General features: G+C 41.1%; 2 protein-coding genes across 5 annotated transcripts in view; one reads left to right on the forward strand and one right to left on the reverse strand.

The window, feature by feature from the left end:
* LOC124956513 (facilitated trehalose transporter Tret1-like) overlaps positions 1–18,713 on the forward strand; it is a 53,756-nt gene extending 35,043 nt beyond the window's left edge. For 2 of the 3 annotated variants that reach the window (XM_047512437.1, XM_047512439.1), the window contains 6 exons: positions 4,629–4,730; positions 9,180–9,313; positions 10,562–10,808; positions 11,049–11,333; positions 11,583–12,173; positions 12,300–18,713. In XM_047512437.1, coding sequence (XP_047368393.1) covers positions 4,629–4,730; positions 9,180–9,313; positions 10,562–10,808; positions 11,049–11,333; positions 11,583–12,173; positions 12,300–12,437 — 1,497 coding nt within the window. In that variant the 3' untranslated portion in view covers positions 12,438–18,713. Of the gene's footprint in view, positions 1–4,544; positions 4,561–4,628; positions 4,731–9,179; positions 9,314–10,561; positions 10,809–11,048; positions 11,334–11,582; positions 12,174–12,299 lie in introns of those variants that run through there. The other variant, XM_047512438.1, reaches the window with a different exon arrangement.
* Positions 1–19,000, reverse strand: part of LOC124956521 (mediator of RNA polymerase II transcription subunit 20) — a 63,106-nt gene extending 44,106 nt beyond the window's left edge. Inside the window, exons 1-2 of one of the 2 annotated variants that reach the window (XM_047512462.1) lie at positions 18,865–19,000; positions 18,450–18,592 (exon numbers count right to left, since the gene is read on the reverse strand). In XM_047512462.1, the coding sequence (XP_047368418.1) occupies positions 18,450–18,592; positions 18,865–18,878 (157 nt within the window). In that variant the 5' untranslated portion in view covers positions 18,879–19,000. Of the gene's footprint in view, positions 1–18,449; positions 18,593–18,747 lie in introns of both variants that reach the window. The other variant, XM_047512463.1, reaches the window with a different exon arrangement.
* Between the last annotated feature and the right edge of the window lie 3,059 nt (positions 19,001–22,059).

The following is a 22,059-nucleotide window of genomic DNA, read 5'->3' on the forward strand; positions in this document are numbered from 1 at the left end:
ACACAGATCAGGCCTCTCTCTGCTAATGAAATCCGTTCTTGGAAGTTCTCGTCGTAAAAGTCGATAAAGAAGCTCGATGAGAAGAAGCATTCGGAGAATGAAAAATCCCAAGGAAGACGAGCATTCATCGATATTAACCACGATCGATTCTACCTCCTGGTATTATTAATCGTCGAAAGAGAGTTTGTATCTTTTTATTAACTCTAACCTACTTTTATTTCTTTCTTTCTTTCTTATATTTTTTTTTCTTATTTTTTTTTCTTTTTGACAAAAATCGAGACAAAGCCAGAAGGAACGTAATTTTTCAATGGACGTTTGGCAAGTTTTGGACATTTTTATGAAAGTTTCTTTTTTCACACGATCTCTCTCTCTCTCTCCCTCTCTCTATTCATCTCTATTACTTTAATGCTATTAGTCTCAGCTATCCAACGTCGTAACGCTGCCAACATTGTAACGTAATCGGAATAGCCGACGGTCATACTCGAGAGTCTGCATAATATCGACTTAATTAATCCGAGCGTTATATGGCACGGGAGAGAACGGCCGACGGCCGACTTAATCGCGATTTAAATGAAACAGCGAGACAGAATTACGGACGCAGTGTTTGTTCGATTGAAAAGCGCCGTAGAATGACGCTCGGCGTAATTGCGAGAGTAGTAACGATTATTGAGCGTTTTATAATTGCTAAACTAACGATTCGTCGTCCAGCTCCAGAGATAAAAACGGCGATGAACGAATTCGGAGGAGATTGCGAGTGAGTCAGTGATGGGAGGGGGAGGGGAGGGGAGAAAGTAAATGCACACGGCAGGCGGGCGCGGAACACGGCACGAGAGAGCAAATACAATCATGCGTCTGTCCTGTTCTGCAATTCCATCGTAATTTCGCGTAATTGCCTGGCGTGAATCAGTCTGGACGACGACGACGACGACGACGACGACGACGAAGACGATGGAACGAACCGCATCGACGTATGCAACCGCAACGGAGAACATACGGATAAAGAAAACGTACGATATATGTGTACGATATAATCCTCTCTCATTCTCTTATTAGACAGTAGACCAGTATTGTATCCGACGAGTTTACGATTATTATCCTAAGGTTCGTTTCACTTCGAACGACTATTCTTCGTTTAAACGTCGACGTAATTGCCAGATGCAGACTTGCCGGTACGCTTATCTTCACTTTTATTCGAGCTAATATCGAAACTCGGGCGGAAAAATAAATAAAAACTCTTCTCGTTTAGCGCGTTTAAATAACGTTGAGCTTTCTTGCAATGTCATTGTAATCTCTGGCGCTGGCTGCGCATGGATCAGACGAGACAGAGAGAGAGAGAGAGAGAGAGAGAGAGAGAGAGAGAGAATATCTGGTGTTTACATCAGGGCCGATATATCGCACGCTTTACATGCAGAGACAAGCGCGCTTCTCCTCTACATCGAGTAAAAAAAAGAAAAAAAAAAAAAAAAAAAAAATGACTGCCGAGAGTTATCTCCTACTAACCTACACACATGTATCGTAGTGTGCATAGTATGCAATATACACTTTGCAATCTCTCGACCTGATTATTTTTACGTAATAAGAGCGTTCCTACGTTTAACGAACCCTCTTAGATCGTTCACATGTGTGCAGTATACATGTGTGCGTATCGTTACATATATTCAAAATTTATGATTTTCATAGCGGCGTCTATGAAGATCGTTCTCGAAATATACCTTCTATTTTAATTTTAGTCTTGGCTGGCTCTCGTCGAGTTAAACGCCGGATAGAAGAGGATGAAGCGTTTGGAACAACAATGACGTAACATTCTGACGAGTTTGTTGACTCTACACGTACGTACGTACGTACGTACGTACGTACGTTCGTTCGTACATATGTACGTGCTCGGAATAAATCGATTTTGCCACGTCCTATGGTATAGACGTATTAATTCATGATAACCAACATTCGTAAATTCCATTGAAAGAGTTTGGTGGAAAAGTTTCTCGAATCGAATTTCTATCGAGATCGTTTCAACGATCGACTCTCTCTCTCTCTGGTTTTCGCAGAGTCCTCTCATAAATCTGGTTAAAGGACGTCACGTAAAGAAGAAGGAAATCGTTCTATCCTTTCTTTATGGGAGCGAATATTTATCGTGAAAATCGATAATTACATCGAGCTCCTCTTCAAAGCTTATAGGAGAGTGCAACGACTCGAAACGTTTCTCTTCTCTTGGCTCGAAGGCAGTCAGGAGCAAGCATCTCTTATTAAATCTCAGCTCGGAATTGTTATTAAGAGCATACTACTATCGTTGCACCCGCGATCTTTCGGGGCGTATATTTCACGTTTGCTTAGGGTTAATGCCTAAAGAAAACAGTACGTTTATCTTGTATCCATACTCGCTCGCTCGCTCGCTCGCTCGCACGCTTACGTATACTTAGCCATCGGTCGTTTGACACCAGTTACTGTAACGTTATACCTTCTGTTTCCAGAGAGTGTCTCTGGACGACTAACGCGATAACGTTCAACTATATTTACACTAATTTCCAGAAGCGAAGTAAACAGATACGCGAATCGGTTGTTTGTAATTTTCCTTTGAAATCGATCGACCTTGCGGAGTTCCCTAGCGTTTCCAGATTATTGATTTTGCTACGTTTTGCCGGGGCGTCGGCGGAGCTCTGCAAAACCTCCTGCAACGTGGAAAGATAAATTCCAGGGTGGAAGGGGGAGGAAAAGGGAAGTGGGAGATGCACGAAGGGAGAAAACGTGAGAAATCGCATCTGAGAGAGACCTCTCGAGCTTATCTACTATCTTGTCGGTTATTGAAAATCGGATGTCTCGTGCTCGCGTAACATCTATGTAGGTAACCGCAAAAGAGAAAATCCGCGTACGCAGGAGGGAACGAAAAGAAAAGAAAAGAAAAGAAAAGAAAAGAAAAGAAAAGAAAAGAAAAGAAAAAAAAAAGAAAAAAGAAAAAAAAATAGAAAAAAATTGTACAAGATAGGAAATATAATCGATAGTAAGGCCGCACGAAAAATTAAAGAGAGAACGTGTTATATATAAGGACTACGTTCGTGTGGCGTAAATACAAAAGTTTCTAGTAATAACAGTTCGTATAACAAATGGAAATTCATATATTGTATTCAGCGAGCAAAAGACTGTAGATTTTGTTTAAAGAAATGTCACGAAATAAATGCAGAACCAGTGCGAAAGTGACTACTACACGTTTGATAGATAGATGATACGTCCATACACGCGTTATCTCATTCATATCTCGAAATCCAACAATTTCTAGCGATTTGTATCTCTATTGAATAGCGTTCGACGGTGTAGCCGAATGTAAGACGGAACGTAAGACGGAACGTAAGACGGAACGTAAGACGGAACGTACGAAAGAACGTACGAAAGAACGTACGAAAGAACGTACGAAAGAACGTACGAAAGAACGTACGAAAGCGAACGTTTCACTCGGGTACGTACGGAAGCGAGGGAAATTTTGTCAGAGACTAAACCAGTCTCTCATAAATCACGTTCAGGCGTGAACGGTACGACAGGCCGAGCGAGTGTTAGCATAATTCAACGGATAGCGTAGACGATATCTGAAAGAGAGAAGTCGGCGTACAGAGAGTACATATTCCGTATGATCGGACAAAGCTTCGAACGAGAAGCAATGAACGAAACGTGCTTCCTTTCTCTCTTTCATCGTCCGCGGATATAGTTTTCGTTCAAAGTTTCGTACTCTCTTCGTCTCGAACAGAGACGGTAAATAAAGCAACGTGCCGCAGCGAACGATTTAGATAAACCTATTTTCAACTAGACCGATAGAGTCGACCGCTTTCGTAGCACGGAAAGTTTACGCGTCTCGTTGAGAGCAGACAATTATCGTGAAACATCAAACGATTCTCTGATTCGCCGCTAAGTCAACGTTCTCGTAACTCTTCCTTCGTAATCGCCTTTTTGATTCGTTTGCGGATAGATAATAGCACGCATTTTTTTTTCTTCCTTCCTTCGTTCTAATCTATACAAAAGGGAGCACGAGCTATAATTTAGGAGAGAGGAGAGTATTCCGATAATACCGAGAGACTGTAAGTCCTTTACTCGCTATCGCAGGACTTGTTCTCCGAGAAGGAAGATAATACGGGATGGCCGAGCGATGTACGACGGTCTTTTAAGCGCCTACGATAGGGCTTATAATAATTTCTATTTTCGGTAAATGGAAAAGAGGTACGGGATGTTCTATCTCGAACGATATACAGAGAGAGAGAGAGAGAGAGATGGTACGACGAAGGTATCCTGCTAAGAAAAGATTTCTCTTTCTCTCTCTCTCTCTCTCTCTCTGACGAGAGAAAAATCTCCTTTGAGCAGAAAGAAACAATTTTTTCTCAAAGACACCGAGCGATCCTTACGAAAGAAAACTCTCTCTCTCTCTCTCTCTCTCTCTCTCTCTCTCTCTATCCATCTTTTATCTTTATTTCCATCTCTATGTACAAGAGAATCCAATGTACTTTGCGAAAAAATAGTTGCTTCAAGGATCTTTGGATTTTCATTTCATAAAAGTCGAAAGAAAATAGTAAAAGATTTCAGGTCAGTGAGAAAAAGCACCTCGAAAAGTTTCTAGCGAGATATTTAAATGGAATCTTTTGAAATTTCAGGTGACAACGGTACCGGACGAAGCCGTGGACAGCTTTAAAATGCCCAGAGCTTCCGTGGTACATATGACGTCGACGGCAACGAGACCACAGCACATGTCGCAGGTACTAACACGTTCGTTCAATTTATACGAGATACATGCATACTACATTCTAAGACGCAATCACAATGGAACGTCGCATAACCTACGGCCACTCGCTAAACTTTCCTTCCATTCGTTCTACGTTTTAACATTCTCGAGAAGCTACGAACGCAAAAGGGCTGCATAAATACTCGAAGGTACCTTCCAGGTGTAGACTTTTTCAAAACGGACAAACGAAGAGGAAAACTACTAGCTTGCATGGATTACTCCGTGACTTTGCTTCTTCTTCCGTTCTTTCTCGTAGGTAGGTAACGACTGAATGTAAGTTCGCACGAATCGTAAAGTTGAAGGTGTACGAGCAAGAGGAGATACGAACGAATTGTAAAAGAAAGAAAAAAAAAGTAAATAAATAAAGAGAAACTATACGATATCGTTCCTGTGCTGGATCGTTCTGAAATTGTTATCTTAACCGAGATCGCTTTTTTTCTTTCTTTTCTTTCTCTCTTTTTTTCTTTTACCTTGCTCGTATATTCGCGTGGGTAAAATTTCGAAAGATCGTACGAGATCTTACGACTACGGATCTTGTTCAGTTGACACGGACTTGCGTAAGCAGGTCTACCGCTGAATGGGATCTTTTAGAGATCTATTATCGGTTAGAGTTAAATCGGTCGATCGTACTTTAACGTGATTCATCGAACGGAGACACCGTAGGACGTCGTGTACTTTCATATATTCGCGTGTCAACTGTCTTACCTCGCATTAAAACTTATATCCCGGGGAAATTCAACGAGAAGATTAGGTCCTGGAAGCCTTCGAGATCGAACCAACAGCGAATAATGGAAAAAATTTTCATCGCGCGCTGTACTTGAACTTTTCTTGGCGTGTTCCTAAAACGAGAGAGAGAGAGAGAGAGAGAGAGACATCGGATCGGACGTCCGAGGATTTTCAAATAATCCGAATCGAGCTTATAGAGGGAAGCTTACTTTCTTGGCACGCGGCCATATTGATATGCAAATACGGGAGGGATAGCGGAGCTTAATTGAGTGGTTCGGCTTAAAATGCATATCGAGTAGTAGCTTGGGCGTTCGTTTTCCTGTGCAAAGCCCTACGACCAGACTTTGTCTCACGTAATCTTTGAGAGACCGTTCAAGAATTTCTTAAACGCCTACTCTCCTCTTTACTGGACTCTACTCTTTGCTCGCACGCACTTTATATAACTTGGCGAGCCGAATTTTCTATCGATCGATGTTTTCGCTTCGTCGTCACCGTTTTCTCCTCTTTCTTTTCTTTTTTTTTTTTTTTTTTTTTCTTTTTCTTTTCCTTCTCTCGGCGAAAGACTCGACGAGATCGAATGACCGAATCATAGTTAGTTAATAATGCTTCCTCAGAACTATTTACCACGAACTCGTTCGAAGCCACACATCCTTGTACTTGGAAAGTGCACCGAGAGTATTCAGGCTCGACTCCATGCAAACGAGCTTTTAACGTTCAGCTGCGCCGCATAAGAAGAAACGACGACGGTCAGAGAAACGTAGTACGGAACGAGGATTTCCTTCGAAAATGTCGACCTTCCTTTTTGCCAAACGTTTTATCTGCCACACGGAAAATCGTTTAACGTTCTTCAAAAATTTCTTTCGTCTCTAAACGTTCGCCTAGAACTAACGACCGATTCGTTCCGGCTTCCCGCATGCTCGCACGATTGCGAACACGAGCAAGCGACGCCTTTTACATTTTTCTTTTCTCTCCACGTACGTACGTGTTCTCCAAACTTTTTTCATGAAAATACCTCGACTAGCGAGAGAGAGAGAGAGAGAGAGAGAGAGAGAGGGAGCGTGCTAGGTAGTAGCGATTTTTTGTAGCCAAGTTTCCGTGGCAATCCATAAAGTCAGTGTCGATCGCACCTGTTATAAAAATTCTGTCGATATTTCACGGCGCTCGGTGTACAGCACGCGCGCGTTAAACTGTAGGATACATACACGATGCGAATGCATCGACGTGTCGAGGTCGCCGAGGGGATGAGCGACCGAGGATGTGCATCGAAGCGACACTCGGTTCGAGACGATACTCTTCTTGACGACCGTCCCTTTCCAAGTTTCCCTATTTCGAACTCTCTTTCTCTCTATATGGCATTTCAAACGAATTCCCATGCAACCTCAAACTCCTGCGATATAAAAGACGATTCACATATTGCTCCGAGAGATTCGATCACATTGATTCAAACGAAAAATATATCCGGTAATTGTATCTGATCTAAGCTGTTTATACGAGGAATATAACGGCGCCTACGCAAATATTTGATCGGACCTTGACCTAGAACGAGAATCAGTCTGAAATTTCCATCGGTCTCGCGATCGTAATTATTCTCTCTGGACATAACAAACATAATATTACAATACGTAGTATTGCAATTTTTTTCTTCGCTGACCGCACTCTAACCTTTCCTTTACAAGTTCTAAGAACAATGGGTGCGTAGGCACAAATCGGTCGTCCATCTTCTTATCGGTTATCGATCGTGTGAAAATTCTAAGCGTTAATAAATACCACTACCTAGCCCCTTTTCTCAAGTCCTCCCTTCGTATCATTCGTCGTCGGCACTCCCTTGATGCGTGGTAATAAATCGAAAGACATTTTTAACAACAAATTTTTAAATGTATCATTGAAATAGTTTAGCTACATTTACTACGAGCCGTATTTTCTGCCTTTAATAATTTCCTTTGATAATTTTCTAACAACGACTAAAAAGATGCAAGGTAAACGGAACCACTTCCATTCCAATTTCCGGAGTCCTGCGTTCTAGAGTTATGGAAGCGCTACTCGTAGGAGCATTTTATTTTCGTTGTCAGGCCACGCTTTCGTCTCTCTCTCTCTCTCTCGGGTGTCCCTCTCCCTTTTACTCGGGTGAAGTACCTTTGCGCGTAATATTATCACACGCTTGGCTGCAGTCGCGCAATATTTAAAATTACCAATGCGCCAAAGAGATTAAGGAAACTTTCATTATCCTGCCGAATAGTCCTCGTTTTATTTACGAGGTTGGTACTTAAAGAAAAGAAAAAAGTTATTTCTAACGGAGAAAAAAACGAACGTGAGGTATTATATAAAATCGAGAGAGACGTTTTCAGGTTTACGTTTGAGCGATTAAATAAAAACGCACTTGAATGGTTTAGAAAATGAAAGCGAACAAGTTACGTCACTCGATATAAACTCTCAACGGAGTTGGAGAGAAGGTATCGGGAGTATCGCTTGAACGCGAATGTGGCGAGAAGAGCAGAAAGGTCAGCCGGGGTCTAAGGTTGCAACTCGATCCGGTTATTATCACCTGTATCCGCGCTAAAGCGAGAAATCCAAACAGATTTTCTGGAAGAGACCGGTGTTCTCATCCTAACGTTGGCTCGAATGAGAAACGAATCGCCGACATATTCGTTGACATATACATATGTATATGTATATATATATATATATATATGTGTGTGTGTGTGTGTGTGTGTGTGTGTATACCCGCGGCTATCACGTTTATCTCGCATACGCGTCGAAAGGGTCGTTGCACATACTGCTCGTGTCTACTGTAATTCTGCACACAAGCAGGCGGTCCACACGAAATGTGTTTAGTATTCCTCGCGAGGGCTCGGGAGCTTCAATTTGCGGCTAGAAATTTGTCCGCCGGTTGCAACTTCCAGCAATAGAAATTCACTATGGTATTATACCGGCACCATAAACGGTGGTATCCGTCCATACGCATAGCTATCCGATATACATACATATACCACCTATCCGTGGAAATGGTCACATTAGGTTCCTACGCGTATTCCATCGACGTCGACCATCGATGGACGAATTTTCACTGGCCATTGTTTCGCCAGAACAACTACACGCGCCTACAACCTTCGACGCGTACTTTTCGACGTCGAAAAGATAAAGAGAGAAAGTAATCAGCGATACTTTTATATATTTTGTATTTGTATTTGTCGTTGGGAAAAGTACGTTGGTTGCTTCGTTAAAACTATCTCGTATATCTGTCGTCCCGTACGTTGGTATATACGACTCGAACGTCTCGAATGACAAGAAAAAAGCGATACTCCTCTTTCGATGACATTGCTTTATTATACGGATCGAACGAAGGAGAAGATTACTAAGTAAGAACATAGCAAATATATTCATCGTCGTGTAATCGTCCGAGTCGAAGAATGACTCTGCACCCATTGTTACCACCACGGTCCTGATTAATACGAATCCACCGAAGATAGCAGAGAATCGAGTTAAAAGGAGGAGGAGAATAGCAGAGAGGCGCGTCCTAAAGTTACATACGTCGCCCCGTCGTGTCGTCCCGTAACAATACGTACGTGCGTAACGATAACGATCGAATTTCCATTCGGAAGAAAACGTCGAATCGATCGTACGCGAACCGATCGTACCTCCAGACTATTTATATCCTTTTCCTCGACTATTAATACCTACGTAATTTTCTGTCTGGAAGGTTTTGGCGACCCTGGCGCTTTCCATGGGAACGTTGTCGTCTGGCTTGGCGAAAGGCTACACCTCGCCTGCATTGGATTCTATCCTGGACAAACAACCGCCTCCTCTCTATCAATCGTCCAACAACGATACGTGGTGAGTCGCGTTAATAATTTATAGATTCATTAACGTCGTGTCTTTCGAAACGTTTTCCAATCGGTCCAATCGAAATTATCCATCCACCTGCCGCTTCTTCGAGCGAGTTGGAATGCCGCAACCAGAGTACGGAATAGCTCGTTCGAGTAAGGAGCATTATTATCATGCAAGAATGCGACACAGATTCAAAGAGCATGAGACCCGGCACATCCTTTCCCGTCGCATCTGCAACGCTATTATTTATCGTAGGCTCGGTTGCCCGCTCGGCTCCACCCTCCTCTACGTTCAACAATCCGAAAGAGGAGCGTTTTAGAAAGTCGATTATATCGCGATAAAGATCTTATCGCAGCTAGTAATACGTTACCACGTACGCCATATATTTTTTTCTCCGAGAGGAGAAAGAAGACAAGCTTTTCTTTCGCTTTTCCTTTTTTTTTTTTTTTTTTTTTTTTTTTTTTTATCTTCCAAAGTCCAACTCTCTTTCCCATTCATTCTATCCTGAAACGCAACAGCAAACTATAGAACACGGTACGACTGCAAATGAGATTCGTCATATAATTCTATTTACCTTGGAAGATTTTTCCGTGAACGCATTACGAAAGATCGACGATCTCTATGGAGGACGGAGGTCGTCCATAGAGAAGGAGCTTCGTCCTACTTTTGCCATATACTTTGATATTTGCACATGAAACGCTAAAGAGACTACTTTCCTTCGGACCATTTTGATCGACGATCCCTTTTATCTGATTGTCTAAAATTATAAGCGAAAGATCATAAGGGAAAGGCAGAAAATATAATCGCGTTACATACATACGCATGTCGCATGTACGCTAAACGTATACGATGGACCGGCATTCGCCGTGTGTTATTGGCATAAATATCAATTTGACTGGCGCTGTCACTTGTGCACTTAATGGCGCATTCGTGTCCTAAGCGTACGCGCAATGCGTAGCCGCCCTCGATTCGATCCTCGGAATCAGCAAATTTCTCTATTTTCCCATCGGAAATGGGAACCTCTTATCGAGTTTCATTCGTGTATTCGTGCGAACTTTGCCTAATGGAATCGGACAGATCTGCGATGCTCCTTTCGAAAGATTTTACCGCGAGAAGAGAAAAGGAAAGAGGGAGAAAAAAAGAGGAAAAGTAATTCCTGGACGGAACGAATGAGCGACAGGCGATAAATCGGTATTAAAAGCGAGCACCACCTTATATTTTACTAATATGTCTTTTTTTTTCGACATTCCGCAGGACGGTTTTCTCGGTGACGACGCAGGAGGCCTCATGGGTCGCCTCCTTGTCGATGTTGGGCGCTTGGTGCGGCGCCATGATCGGTAATTGGATAATGAGGAGAGGCCGACGCGTAGCCCTACGTGTCACGTCCTTACCCTTGGCTGCCGCATGGATACTTACGGGCGTTGCACCCTGCGTAGAAGTCGTCTATTGTACGAGTTTCCTCGGTGGACTCTTTTGTTCCGTTATTACGATGGTCGCCCAAGTAAGTGATCTAATCAAAAGCCGACGATTTTCCGAATGTCCATTGAATTACGTTAAAAGACAATTCGATCATTTCTGTTCAATCTCAATTACACGAAAACGATTCGTTCTGATACGGTCGAAGTTGGAAGGTGGTACGAAAGGAGGAAGGTGGAGAGAGAGAGAGAGAGAGAGAGAAAAGAACAAAAAAAGAAAAAAGAAAGAAAAAACTGACGTTCCCGTTTGTTCGTTTTTTATATAGGTATACATTTCGGAAATCTCGATGCCAGGCATCAGAGGATGCCTGTCGGCGATGTTAAAGGTGCTGGGTCACGTCGGCGTCTTGCTCTCTTACATAGCCGGAACGTATTTGAATTGGCGACAGAGCGCACTCTTGGTGGCCGTCGCACCGTCGATGCTCTTTTTGGGAACGCTCTTTATACCCGAAACACCGTCGTATCTCGTTTTGAATGGAAAGGACGAGGAGGCAGCGAGCAGCCTGCAGTGGTTACGAGGCGAACAAGTTGACATAAGACACGAGCTACAGGTGCCTTTTCAACTAACATTTTTTTCTCTACTGACATTTTTTCTTTTTTTCTTTTTTTCCAAAAAATGATCGACTTCGCTCGTACGCTTTACGAAACAATAATAATACGCTGCCTTAGGGCGGGGGTCGTGCATGGGGAGGGGGAAGAAAAGAAAAGAAAAAAGAAAAGAAAAAAGAAAAGGAAAAAGAAAAAAAGAAAAAGTTACATTCTTTCAACGTTCTCGATGATCTGACAACGCGGTTTCGCAGGTGATCAAGACTAACATATTGGCGTCCAGAGCGAAGCAGTACGGACTGAAGAGCAGCATGCTGACGCCACGACTTTACAAGCCGATCGCCATAACTTGCGGACTGATGTTCTTTCAAAGATTTTCCGGAGCGAATGCGTTCAATTATTACGCCGTCATCATATTCCGTCAGACATTGGGCGGAATGAATCCTCACGGAGCAACAATAGCGATTGGATTCGTCCAATTATTGGCATCCTTGTTGTCGGGTTTCCTAATCGACATAGTCGGCAGATTACCGCTCCTGATTGCCAGTACCGTTCTCATGTCGTTAGCATTGGCCGGTTTTGGTAGTTACGCCTATTACGTGTCCCAAACCCAAAATCTCGGCTATTCCGATTCCCCGGTGCCTACCGGCGAACACGACTGGATACCGTTGCTCTGTGTACTGGTCTTCACGACCGCCCTAGCCCTGGGCATATCGCCAATTTCCTGGCTATTGATTGGCGAACTTTTCCCGCTCGAGTATCGCGGTATCGGGTCCAGCATCAGTACCAGCTTCAGCTACTTTTGCGCCTTCTGCGGCATCAAACTCTTTATGGATTTTCAGCAAGTGAGTCGATTTGTCATTTCTTCCTCCTATTGCCCGTAGAAAATATATAAAAACGTATTTCTTCTATTAGTATGTCCGAATAATAAGTAAGTTCATATGTTTGTTTTTCCATTGTCCGGTTCTTAGGTTCTCGGATTGCACGGAGCCTTTTGGTTCTACGCGGCAATGGCCGTCTGCGGACTTTGTTTCGTCGTTTATTGCGTCCCAGAAACGAAGGGCAAACAATTGGACGAGATGAATCCGGACTACGCACAGGCACGGTAGTATAAGGCCTCCTTGACGGGAGGTCTGTCGAATCTCGAAAAGGCGAACAAGCCTTTACCGAGCGGTGCTTATCCGAACGAGCACGATCCTCGGGAGATATACAGCGCCGAACAACAAGCTGCTCTATCATCAGGATCGGCAGGACCATCGACGACTAATAACTCTGTTCGTGGAATATCGAGAGGTAGTCATCGTTCCTTGTCCGAGTATTGTGGCATCTTCGCCGAGAAAACCAATAGGATAGGTAAAAACGTGGAGAATTTCATCCAATCCCGTGGATTTCTCGGATCGCCCGTTCAAAGGCTAAGCCCCTACGAAACAACTCTTTACCCGAACGACAACGTTCTATCCTCTAAGAACAAAATCAACGGGGGAACATACAAGAATGGAATTTATGGTAAAACGAAAATTCTCGAGGAGGATCGACGTTACGACGGAATAAATTGCGTTGCTAATAAAGATCGCAGGGAGACGTTCATTTCGAGAGAATCAAATCGAACGAACGAACGCATACGTTCCACCTCCGAGCGGATGCAATTGGCTCGTAGAACAAGACGTAACTATCGCGATGATGATGATCGGTCCTACGGCCCATGGAAGGAGCAAGGCCCATTGAGAAATGTAAACGGTGCTAAGCCGATCCTGAGAAATGGCATCGGTTACCGGAGAGTCGAGAGGAAACGACCATACTGTTCGACCCTTCCGACTAGACGTAGCAGGACCATTAATTTCAAGGATCAGCCTTATAACTCCCTGGAGGAGCTACGCGGATACCCGAAGAGTCTTCAGGATTTAACGGATTTCGAGATCGAGGAGAGAATAGGAAATTCAAGCGTGTCCTCCTTACCGAAAACGAGAACGCGCTCGAGGGATGACAGAACGGCCGACGTTTATCGTCATCGTAGAAGGGTACGGGACCCCCCGGTGGACGATCCTTTGGACGAGGACGACTATTTGAAATTTTGTAGAAACTTGGCGAGAATGGAAAGATATCCTCGGGGAGGCCGTTACGAGCCGGGACAGGTGCACTATGAGAGAGAGTGTAGAACCTTTGGAAAGGACACCGTAGCTTTTATTTATTACAAAACATGTTATTTGTGATCATTTCAAATGCTCACGAGAAGCATAGAAAATATTTCTTATTTTCATTCGTGTTAGACGTTTCCTCTACGACGTTGGCTCATATAAATAACTTAGGATATCGTTAAGAAAGATTCGCGAGAAAACGCTTAGCGATCATTACTATCTCTATTCATCCTTTTTCGCAGTTTAATAGTTATTAATAGTGATTTTCTTAAAGCTCGCGGTATACGCACTCTTTCTTCTTCTTTTCTTTTTTCATCCATACATACGCGCACACCCTCACTAACACACACACACACACAGAGAGAGAGAGAGAGAGAGAGAGAGAGAGAGAGACGACACACCTAATAAAGAGATTTGCGGTAGAACAAAAGGCAGAACTTCCATGCATCGTGCCTTCCTCGAAAAACGCGACAATATTACGCTAAGACGGTAATACTTAAAAATCTCGTCTACCTATCACGTGCGTATATGTTAACACACGCGCGAATAATGTACATAAAGGATAGAGATGATTTAAAAGTGATTATTCTTAGGAAATAAATTCGACGCGAACAGATTCTTCCTAGACCGAATCTATGGATCGAATAAAAGAGAAAAAGAAAGAGGCAGAAAAAAAGAGGATATTAGATCGATAATAATTAGGACTCGTATAAATTTCGTATTTTCGTTTCAACACAATCGGACGATTTATGCCCAATTATAAGAAGAATCTTTCTATTTACAATCAATTTTTACAAGAGAGTATTAGTTTAATAGAAACGAACGTAATCGCGTTGCCTGGCATTATTAGAGAAAATAACATGTTAATTAACTAAGGTGCAAAAAGGCACGCCGATTATTACCGATGAAAAAGAGAATAATAAATGCTCGGATCTTATCCTCGCGAGACTCGTTTTACGAGTCAATGACTTAATTGCGACAATATCTGTAGATAGATGCATACTTGTCTGTATACTTGTTATCTTTCTTACATCTATATCGCATAACGGAGTATTGTATATAATACATATGCGATATCAGCCCACTCATCAGTACATACGTGTATTCGCACGAGGGTGGGAGCAAAAAGTAAACAAAATTTATCGACAATATATAAATACGCATATACACATACGCATACACGCATTATATCGATCGTTGCCAAATTCGTTTGATCTCTAGGTTTAGGACTCGAATAATCAAATTTTCTAAACTAGTGCGTATGCAAGTACGTACCTATATAGGATATATACGATTTATCCTTCAACTGTAATTTCCATCGACGGGGGCGGGAGGGGGAGAGGAGAGACTCGATAAGCCTAATGTTTACTTTCTTCTAAAGGTCTACCTACGTTTAGCTGCCATTTAACGATATAATATTTTTATAAGATTTTGTCAACTCGGAACTAAAGATTCGTGCAATGTGAACAAAACCTTCCGAGAGATTAACTGCGAGAAGAAGGAATTAGAAAGAGAATGGTATCTGTATTTGATATTTTTATATAGTCTGTAGAAAAAAGAACACAAATGGAAAAAAAAAGAAAAACAATATACGGCCGACGTTGCGTTACGCAAAGAGAAGTCGGCGATCGTGATCAAAGCCCTAGTCTTCGGAACGGGGAAAAATATTTCGTTGTTCTACGAGAGAGAAGAGATACAATAATGATAATATATTCACTCGTCGGACACGATAGAATATATCGCGTTGTCCTTCTCCTTGCGGTCGTCGAGTAAAACTTCTTATACTTCCGTAATCATTTATATCTACACACACACACACACACACATCCAAGTATATAAGTCATATCCTTGCCATATCCAATATTCTAACGAAATGGAAGTCTGTGAAGCGCGTATTACGATATCGCGTACTTATAAACTAATTGATAAAAATACTTATCGGAAATGATATATACTATAACGGTGCTTTTGTAGACAAAGGCTCGGATCGATTTGAAGCTTTGAACGATTTGAAATCTATCGGGCGCGTCGTCTGACCGATACGGGCACAGTGAATAACTCGAAGCAAAAACATATCGCTAACTTATCGAAAGAAATTGCCCTCGATCAAGAGAGACTTTCTCTCTCTCTCTCTCTCTCTCTCTCTCTCTCGATCGAGTGGAATACGAAGGGAATAATCGATTCGAAAAGATTGACGCATGTATATCTGTAAAAAAAAGAAAAAAAAAATAACGATCTCTCCGGGCAAACATATCTCGTCGAGTAAAATTTGCAGGGTGTTAAGTCACTGTGTTTACTTAAGGATAAGAAAAAGACAAAAGATGATAATAATATAAAACTACATTAAATATCCTACAATGCTGAAGGGCTTGGACGTAGTATCGAATAAAATTTCTATTATGATTAAGATATAGCGCAAGTGCAATGCTCGTTAAACGAGTGCACACGTAGCTTAAGATAATTTAGAGTTCTATATATACAGATTGTGTACATACGAATTTTCGACCATCCCGTTCTTTAGTATTCTTTGCGCCGTACCAATAATAATTCTTATTCGTGCCAAAGGCACGATTTGCGTACTATTTCGGAGGGACTAATTTAAAGCGAGAGTATTACTTCTTTCCCGTAGTCAATGTCGAGCCTGATAAAGGAATAAAAAAAGAAATAAATACACACAGAGAGAGAGAGAGAGAGAGAGTACATACACGTGCGTACGTATATAATTATACATAAAATATATCTGCACTGTGCACTTTTGTGAATTGAAGGTTTATTGTAATACCTGGCGATACGATAGAGTTTGATTCGGAAACAAAGCGTCGTATTACCGCACACATAGAGAATGTAAATTAGTCGAGGATATTATAGGCGTCGTAACAAGTTTCGCGCCCCTTTGTACGCATCCATTTATGTATTATACATAGAGATACATACGTATATACATACACGGGCTACGTTATGTGTACGCGCCGTAAAGGTAACGACATTTATTTGCAAGTCACTTTCTAGTAATGAAACTCGCTTGAAAATCCACGCCATCGAATAATCGAAATAGGTGCCGACGAAGATTAGCTTATCGGATAGAAGAAACAAGCTATACGAACGATCGCGCGTTACTCAAGCGTATTCTAAAACTCGAAACGTCTTTACGAAGAGATCAGCTCGAAAGAGATAAAGAGCGACTCCAAAAGTAACTCGGTGACAATAAGATAACAAAGAGAAATAATCGACAATAAACATTATATAGAGAAAGAGCGCTGGCCGTCTAAACACATATATACGTGATTATATATATATATATATACATATACATATAAATATATAAATTTGTGCATCTATGAGATGTGTCAGAGACAAGGAAAAAAAGGAAAAAAAAAAAAAAGATACTACAGCAGGAGAAACAAAAAGAAAGGAAAAAAGAAAAAAAAAGAAAAAAAAAGAAAAAAGAAAAAAGAAAAATGTCCGACAAGGTATTTTCCAAAACGATGAAAAAGAAAAGAAAAAAAAATATATAAAATCCTACTTCTAAAAAGGGTAGCTTCGCTTGCTAGATTTAATATTTTTGTAATGACGCCTAGGTGTAGTTTGTTTGTACCTCGATAGAATAAACGTTTAATCTATGAAAAAGGGATAAAAGAAAACACAGGAATATCACAGTGAAAGATTGCAACATGTATGCGTATATACATATATACATATACATATACATATACATATATATATATATATGCACATATGTATATATACGCGCACACACACACACACACACACACACACCCGATGGAAATAAGACTGTGTGCGAGCATTCAAAGTATAAGCGAGCTTTAACTCCGATCATCGAATTAGAAGGTGTCTCCAACGCGCAATATTTCTTCGATCGATGCCTTTTTTCTTTCGTTCTGTACATACTTTTGGAAATACCTTTTTCTGTTTCGAATCTTATTAGAATCTCGTTGGAGTTTAAGAAAGAACCAGATTCGTTAAATCGTATCTTCGAATGGAAAAGAAGAGAGAGAAGAGAAATAGCGTAAAAGAAAACTAATAGTTGATTTTGGCGAACGTCGGAGACGCTTCTAAAATCGTTACGGTAAAAGATATGCGTTTATCTATGTTAGGTATAAAATAATGTACTTAAGCGAGAGTTTTTAGTTAGAAAGTTTTCTCTAAAAGATGATTAATTTCGTTAACGAATGATAAAGCTGGATATACGATCGCTAACCAAGCGGAACCAACCAAGATATTACGTATTTCTATAGAGAAATCATATACACATATTATAAATGCCAAAATAAGAAGAAACAAACATAACCGATAACACGGATATTATCTTCTTTTTCTTTAACCTTGACAAATGACGCAACGACAGTTTAACGGGATAACGAATTTTCCAACTCAATCCTTATATTAATTTTCCCGTTTTAACACTCGTAGATAATAGCGAGTATTGTTTGGAATTTCGTTCGCTCATCACCTGAAAATGTCCAATCCTAATGGACATATTTTGTACATTCATACTTCGATTAGACAAGGTGACGATGAAAGTGCCTTGTCAGAAATATTTCGGACTTTGTATTCGTAAGTTTTTAACGTGACGAGGAGGACGCCGAGTATAGAACTCGGTTGTACAGTATAAATATATACGAAAATATTATTATCTGAAATATTCTATCGCCACATATACCAACAACTTTACGATTTTTACGATTTTCTTCTTTTACGGAATTGTAGATAATAACAGAAATGATAGGCGTTGACCCGTTGCTCGAATTGAGGACGTCTCATTAATAATCGCATTAATAAAGAATTTTGTCGACGATGTTATTTATGCGATCATCAGTTGTCCTTTTGTCGCTTCGAAAATGTTAATATTATATACGAAACGCGCCGACATCTGGACGCTAAAATTTGTACCACATTGTCCGGCATATTAGGCGGGCGATCGGTTGAATTCGGAAAGTTGTAATATAAAAGATGTAAAAGACTCACCCAATTGCGGAACCGACATGTAAGTTTCACAATCGACGAGAAATTGTCCAGATTGTACGGCTCCAAGAGCAACTATCCTTTTCGTCAGAAACTCTATCGTCTGCGGGCCTGTTCTATTTTCCGTCATCGGGAACTGCTGCAGTCTGAGAACGCAAGCGAAAAGTTTGTTTAACGTAAGCGAACGCCGTAATATTTATATAGGATAGAAAAGTTATTGTAGCAACTCGTTAAGCACGAGTTACAATAAAATTCTAGAAAAATCGACATTTTCGTAAACATATTATAGTTACGACCTAACCTCTAAGAAAGAAGAAACGCGTAACGTAAAATAAGGCGAGGAACGTTACAAGGAAACATATGGAATGATAAATAAGGACACGGTGCAAATAATATTCTTGGGATGCGATAAACTTACACCGTCACGCCCATCTTTGCAACTTTTAACGATATCTTTAACGAGATTAAAATAAATCAAACGACAGAAAAGTGGCAAGGCACCGGCTATAATGAAAGCGCGCGGAACACGATGAACGAGGTCAACGCCATCTCGTTTCGACGGTTGAATAGTTCCGATAGATGGAGTTACGATATGATAGATCGAGCCAACTAGCGCGGGTAACGTCCGTTTATCCATTTCCAATAAAATTATTTCTATACACTCGGGTTCCATCAAATATTTTCACTTTTAGTTTGATATACCGATCAAAGTAATGCCTTGATTTTATCCTATGAGCTTAAGAAAAAGAAAATGTCCTTCCTATCCTATATAATCGCATCGCGTCGTGTCGCATCGAATCGAATCGAATCGAATCGAATATAAGCAAATATCGAATAGGATATACAAGTCGGCGCTTTTCCGTTGAGAAATTATTGAATCTTTTCTATCCGTCGTAATTACGACAGATAGAAAAGAACGAACGTTCTCGACGAAACGTTTTTTCATTCTTAAATGGTTAAGTGTACCATCTTATGGTTCACACAGTTTGCCGTGCCTTGATAGATGGCCCAACGATCGCGAGAGCCGTCTACGACGTACCTGTAAAATGGCGATATCTGTTGCAACCGCGTTAAAGCATTTTTTACGCTCGGTTCGTCATCGATATTCGAGGACTATTCGAAAGTGTTCATTCGAGGATCACTTTGTCCCGCGAAAGTGAAAATTCAAGAGGATTTTGGAGGATTTGGTAATATCGGGGATCGTCGAAAAGTCGAAGAAGGCGTTTCGAAAATCAGGTGAGAAAATTTCACAATCTGCCTGCCGTAGTTACTTGCGTGCGTGCGTGCGTGCGTGCGTGCGTGCGTGCGTACGTACGTACGGATACTCAACTCGAAGTTGTGCTCCGTCGATTATATACCTCACCGTATTTGGGCATCGACGTCTCGAACATGCGTTTTATATTTTGTAATACGCGATATCGACCGAATCCTTTTTTCTCTCCTTCCTTTTCTTTTTCTTTTTTCCTTTTTTTCACGCTTTCACCCTGCTACGCGCATTCTCTCGTAATATTCGATTATTAACGCGTATCCCTTGTGCAAAAATCATACGGCAAACGAAATATGTTTCTCCCCTATGTCAATTGGTATAGGAGGAGGAGGAGGAGGAAAAAAAAAGTTTGTATAATTTGAAAATACGATTGGGGCGCTATTATGGCGTTTGAATACGGGCGATTCCTAGCCGTTCGGCAAATACATACACTCTCCTATTCATAAACGAACTCTTGGGTAGGATGATAATTTCTAAATATACGGATATTTTAAAAGAAATCCACGAAGCGATATGGATTGTCGAGCGATATAACAAAGAGGACGACCTCGTTGGCATCGCTATCGTCGAGCGATATTTAGTCAATAAACGTGTTTTATAATATAGGGAGGTTAAACGATATCGCCGCGGCGGCGTAACGTAAAAGTATCGCGAAAGCGCGATCTACGAAACGAAAAATATGGGTCATTGAGATAGACGACGGCCGGTGGATTTTTTGTTTCTTGCTTTTTGCTGCCGAGAATAAACGATTTTACCTTAATGACGGACCAAAGAGAAGAGTGCGCGAACAAACAAAGCCTCTGTTCAATTCTTTATATTCTTCTATATATTGTTGTCTGCTAATATATATATTTGGGGGGACTTTTGCGTAAAAGCTTTATTATTTTTTTAATACATAGACGCGCGAATTTTTCAATAAATTTTCAATATATTTTAAAAGCGAAGAACAATAATATAGTTCTTTTTCTTCGAATATTACAAATTATCGAGGTAGATTAATAAAAATCGATCTATCCAATCGATGTTAGCTCGCGTCGTGGAATTTAGTCACGTTAAAATCTCGTTTGTCGCGTGGGAAGGGACGAGAATCGATTAAAACCGGATTACCAAAGGCGATCACGATTATATTATTATACCCTGATATAAATCGAATATATGTATCCGACGTAGCGAGCTCACCGTGAGAAAATATCTTCTTTGTACGTCTCGACGATCGAACGAAATACAAAAATAGGCGCCAATCCTGAAGGAGACGCGCACCGGCAGGAAGCTATGACCGGATGTTGGACAGGCACGTGACTGACATGCAGAAAATGCTCCTCCCTTGAGCTCGTTAAATATTCCGTCGATATTGGACAGTGGCAGACAAACGAGAATCGGAATGGCATCTCGACTCCGTAGATATTGCTTCCTTCCTTAAAATATGATATACCTAAGCTTTTCTCCATACCCAATGGATAGAATTTATCTCCTTCGAGATATATCCCGAGGGATATTCCTTATTAGTTATTTCAATCGACTCCGTATCTCATCCGTAATCCGATCCGTATCTTCGATTAAAGTTGCTCTCCTTTATCGAACTTGGTAGCGATTTTAGCGGAGTTTCTTTCGTTAAAAGAGTTTAGGAAGAGAGAGAGAGAGAGAGAGAGAGAGAGAGGAGGTGGGGGCATTCTTGGCATTTTTTTTTCTTTCTTTTTTCCTTTTTCTCGACGACGCACCGAAGAAAAAGTCATTGCGTTTCAGATTTAATTTAATAAAAATGATCTTTAAACGCGCACCTAGATTTTTATCTTTACCGAAATAATAAACGTTTATGAGAGAACGGGTGTCGGGGCGGGAAAATTAATAAACTTCTTCCCCTTTCATCTAGCGCGTTATTTCAATAAATCGCCGATTATTTTCCTTTCGATTCTCCGGACTCCTCAAGAGACTCGGGGGTCTCTCTCTCTCTCTCTCTCTCTCTCTCTCTCTCTCTCTCTTCGTCGTACGATATTAATAGAACGAAGGAGCAAAGCGTCGATCTTATTTCCGACGATGTTTACGACGTACCGCGTCGTCTCTACCTTCATTGAAAAAGACAATGCAAACGACTTGCTTCTTTCGTTTCTTTTCTTTTTTGCCTGTGTATATAAACGATTAACCAAAGTTATCGCCATTATAATTGTCCTTAGTTAGATAGCCGGCGCGTTACTTTTTTCAATTCGGTCATCCTTCTTAAAAGGCATGAGAATAAAATATGTGCGACGGGCTATATCTCGCGATTGATTTACCAACTTTGCATCGCCTACTTTCCTCACCGAAGAGAGTCACACCTGTTCGTTCCATAAACCTGCATTTGTCCGTAAT

This window comes from Vespa velutina, chromosome 22 (assembly GCF_912470025.1).
Source record: "Vespa velutina chromosome 22, iVesVel2.1, whole genome shotgun sequence".
Taxonomy (NCBI): domain Eukaryota; kingdom Metazoa; phylum Arthropoda; class Insecta; order Hymenoptera; family Vespidae; genus Vespa; species Vespa velutina.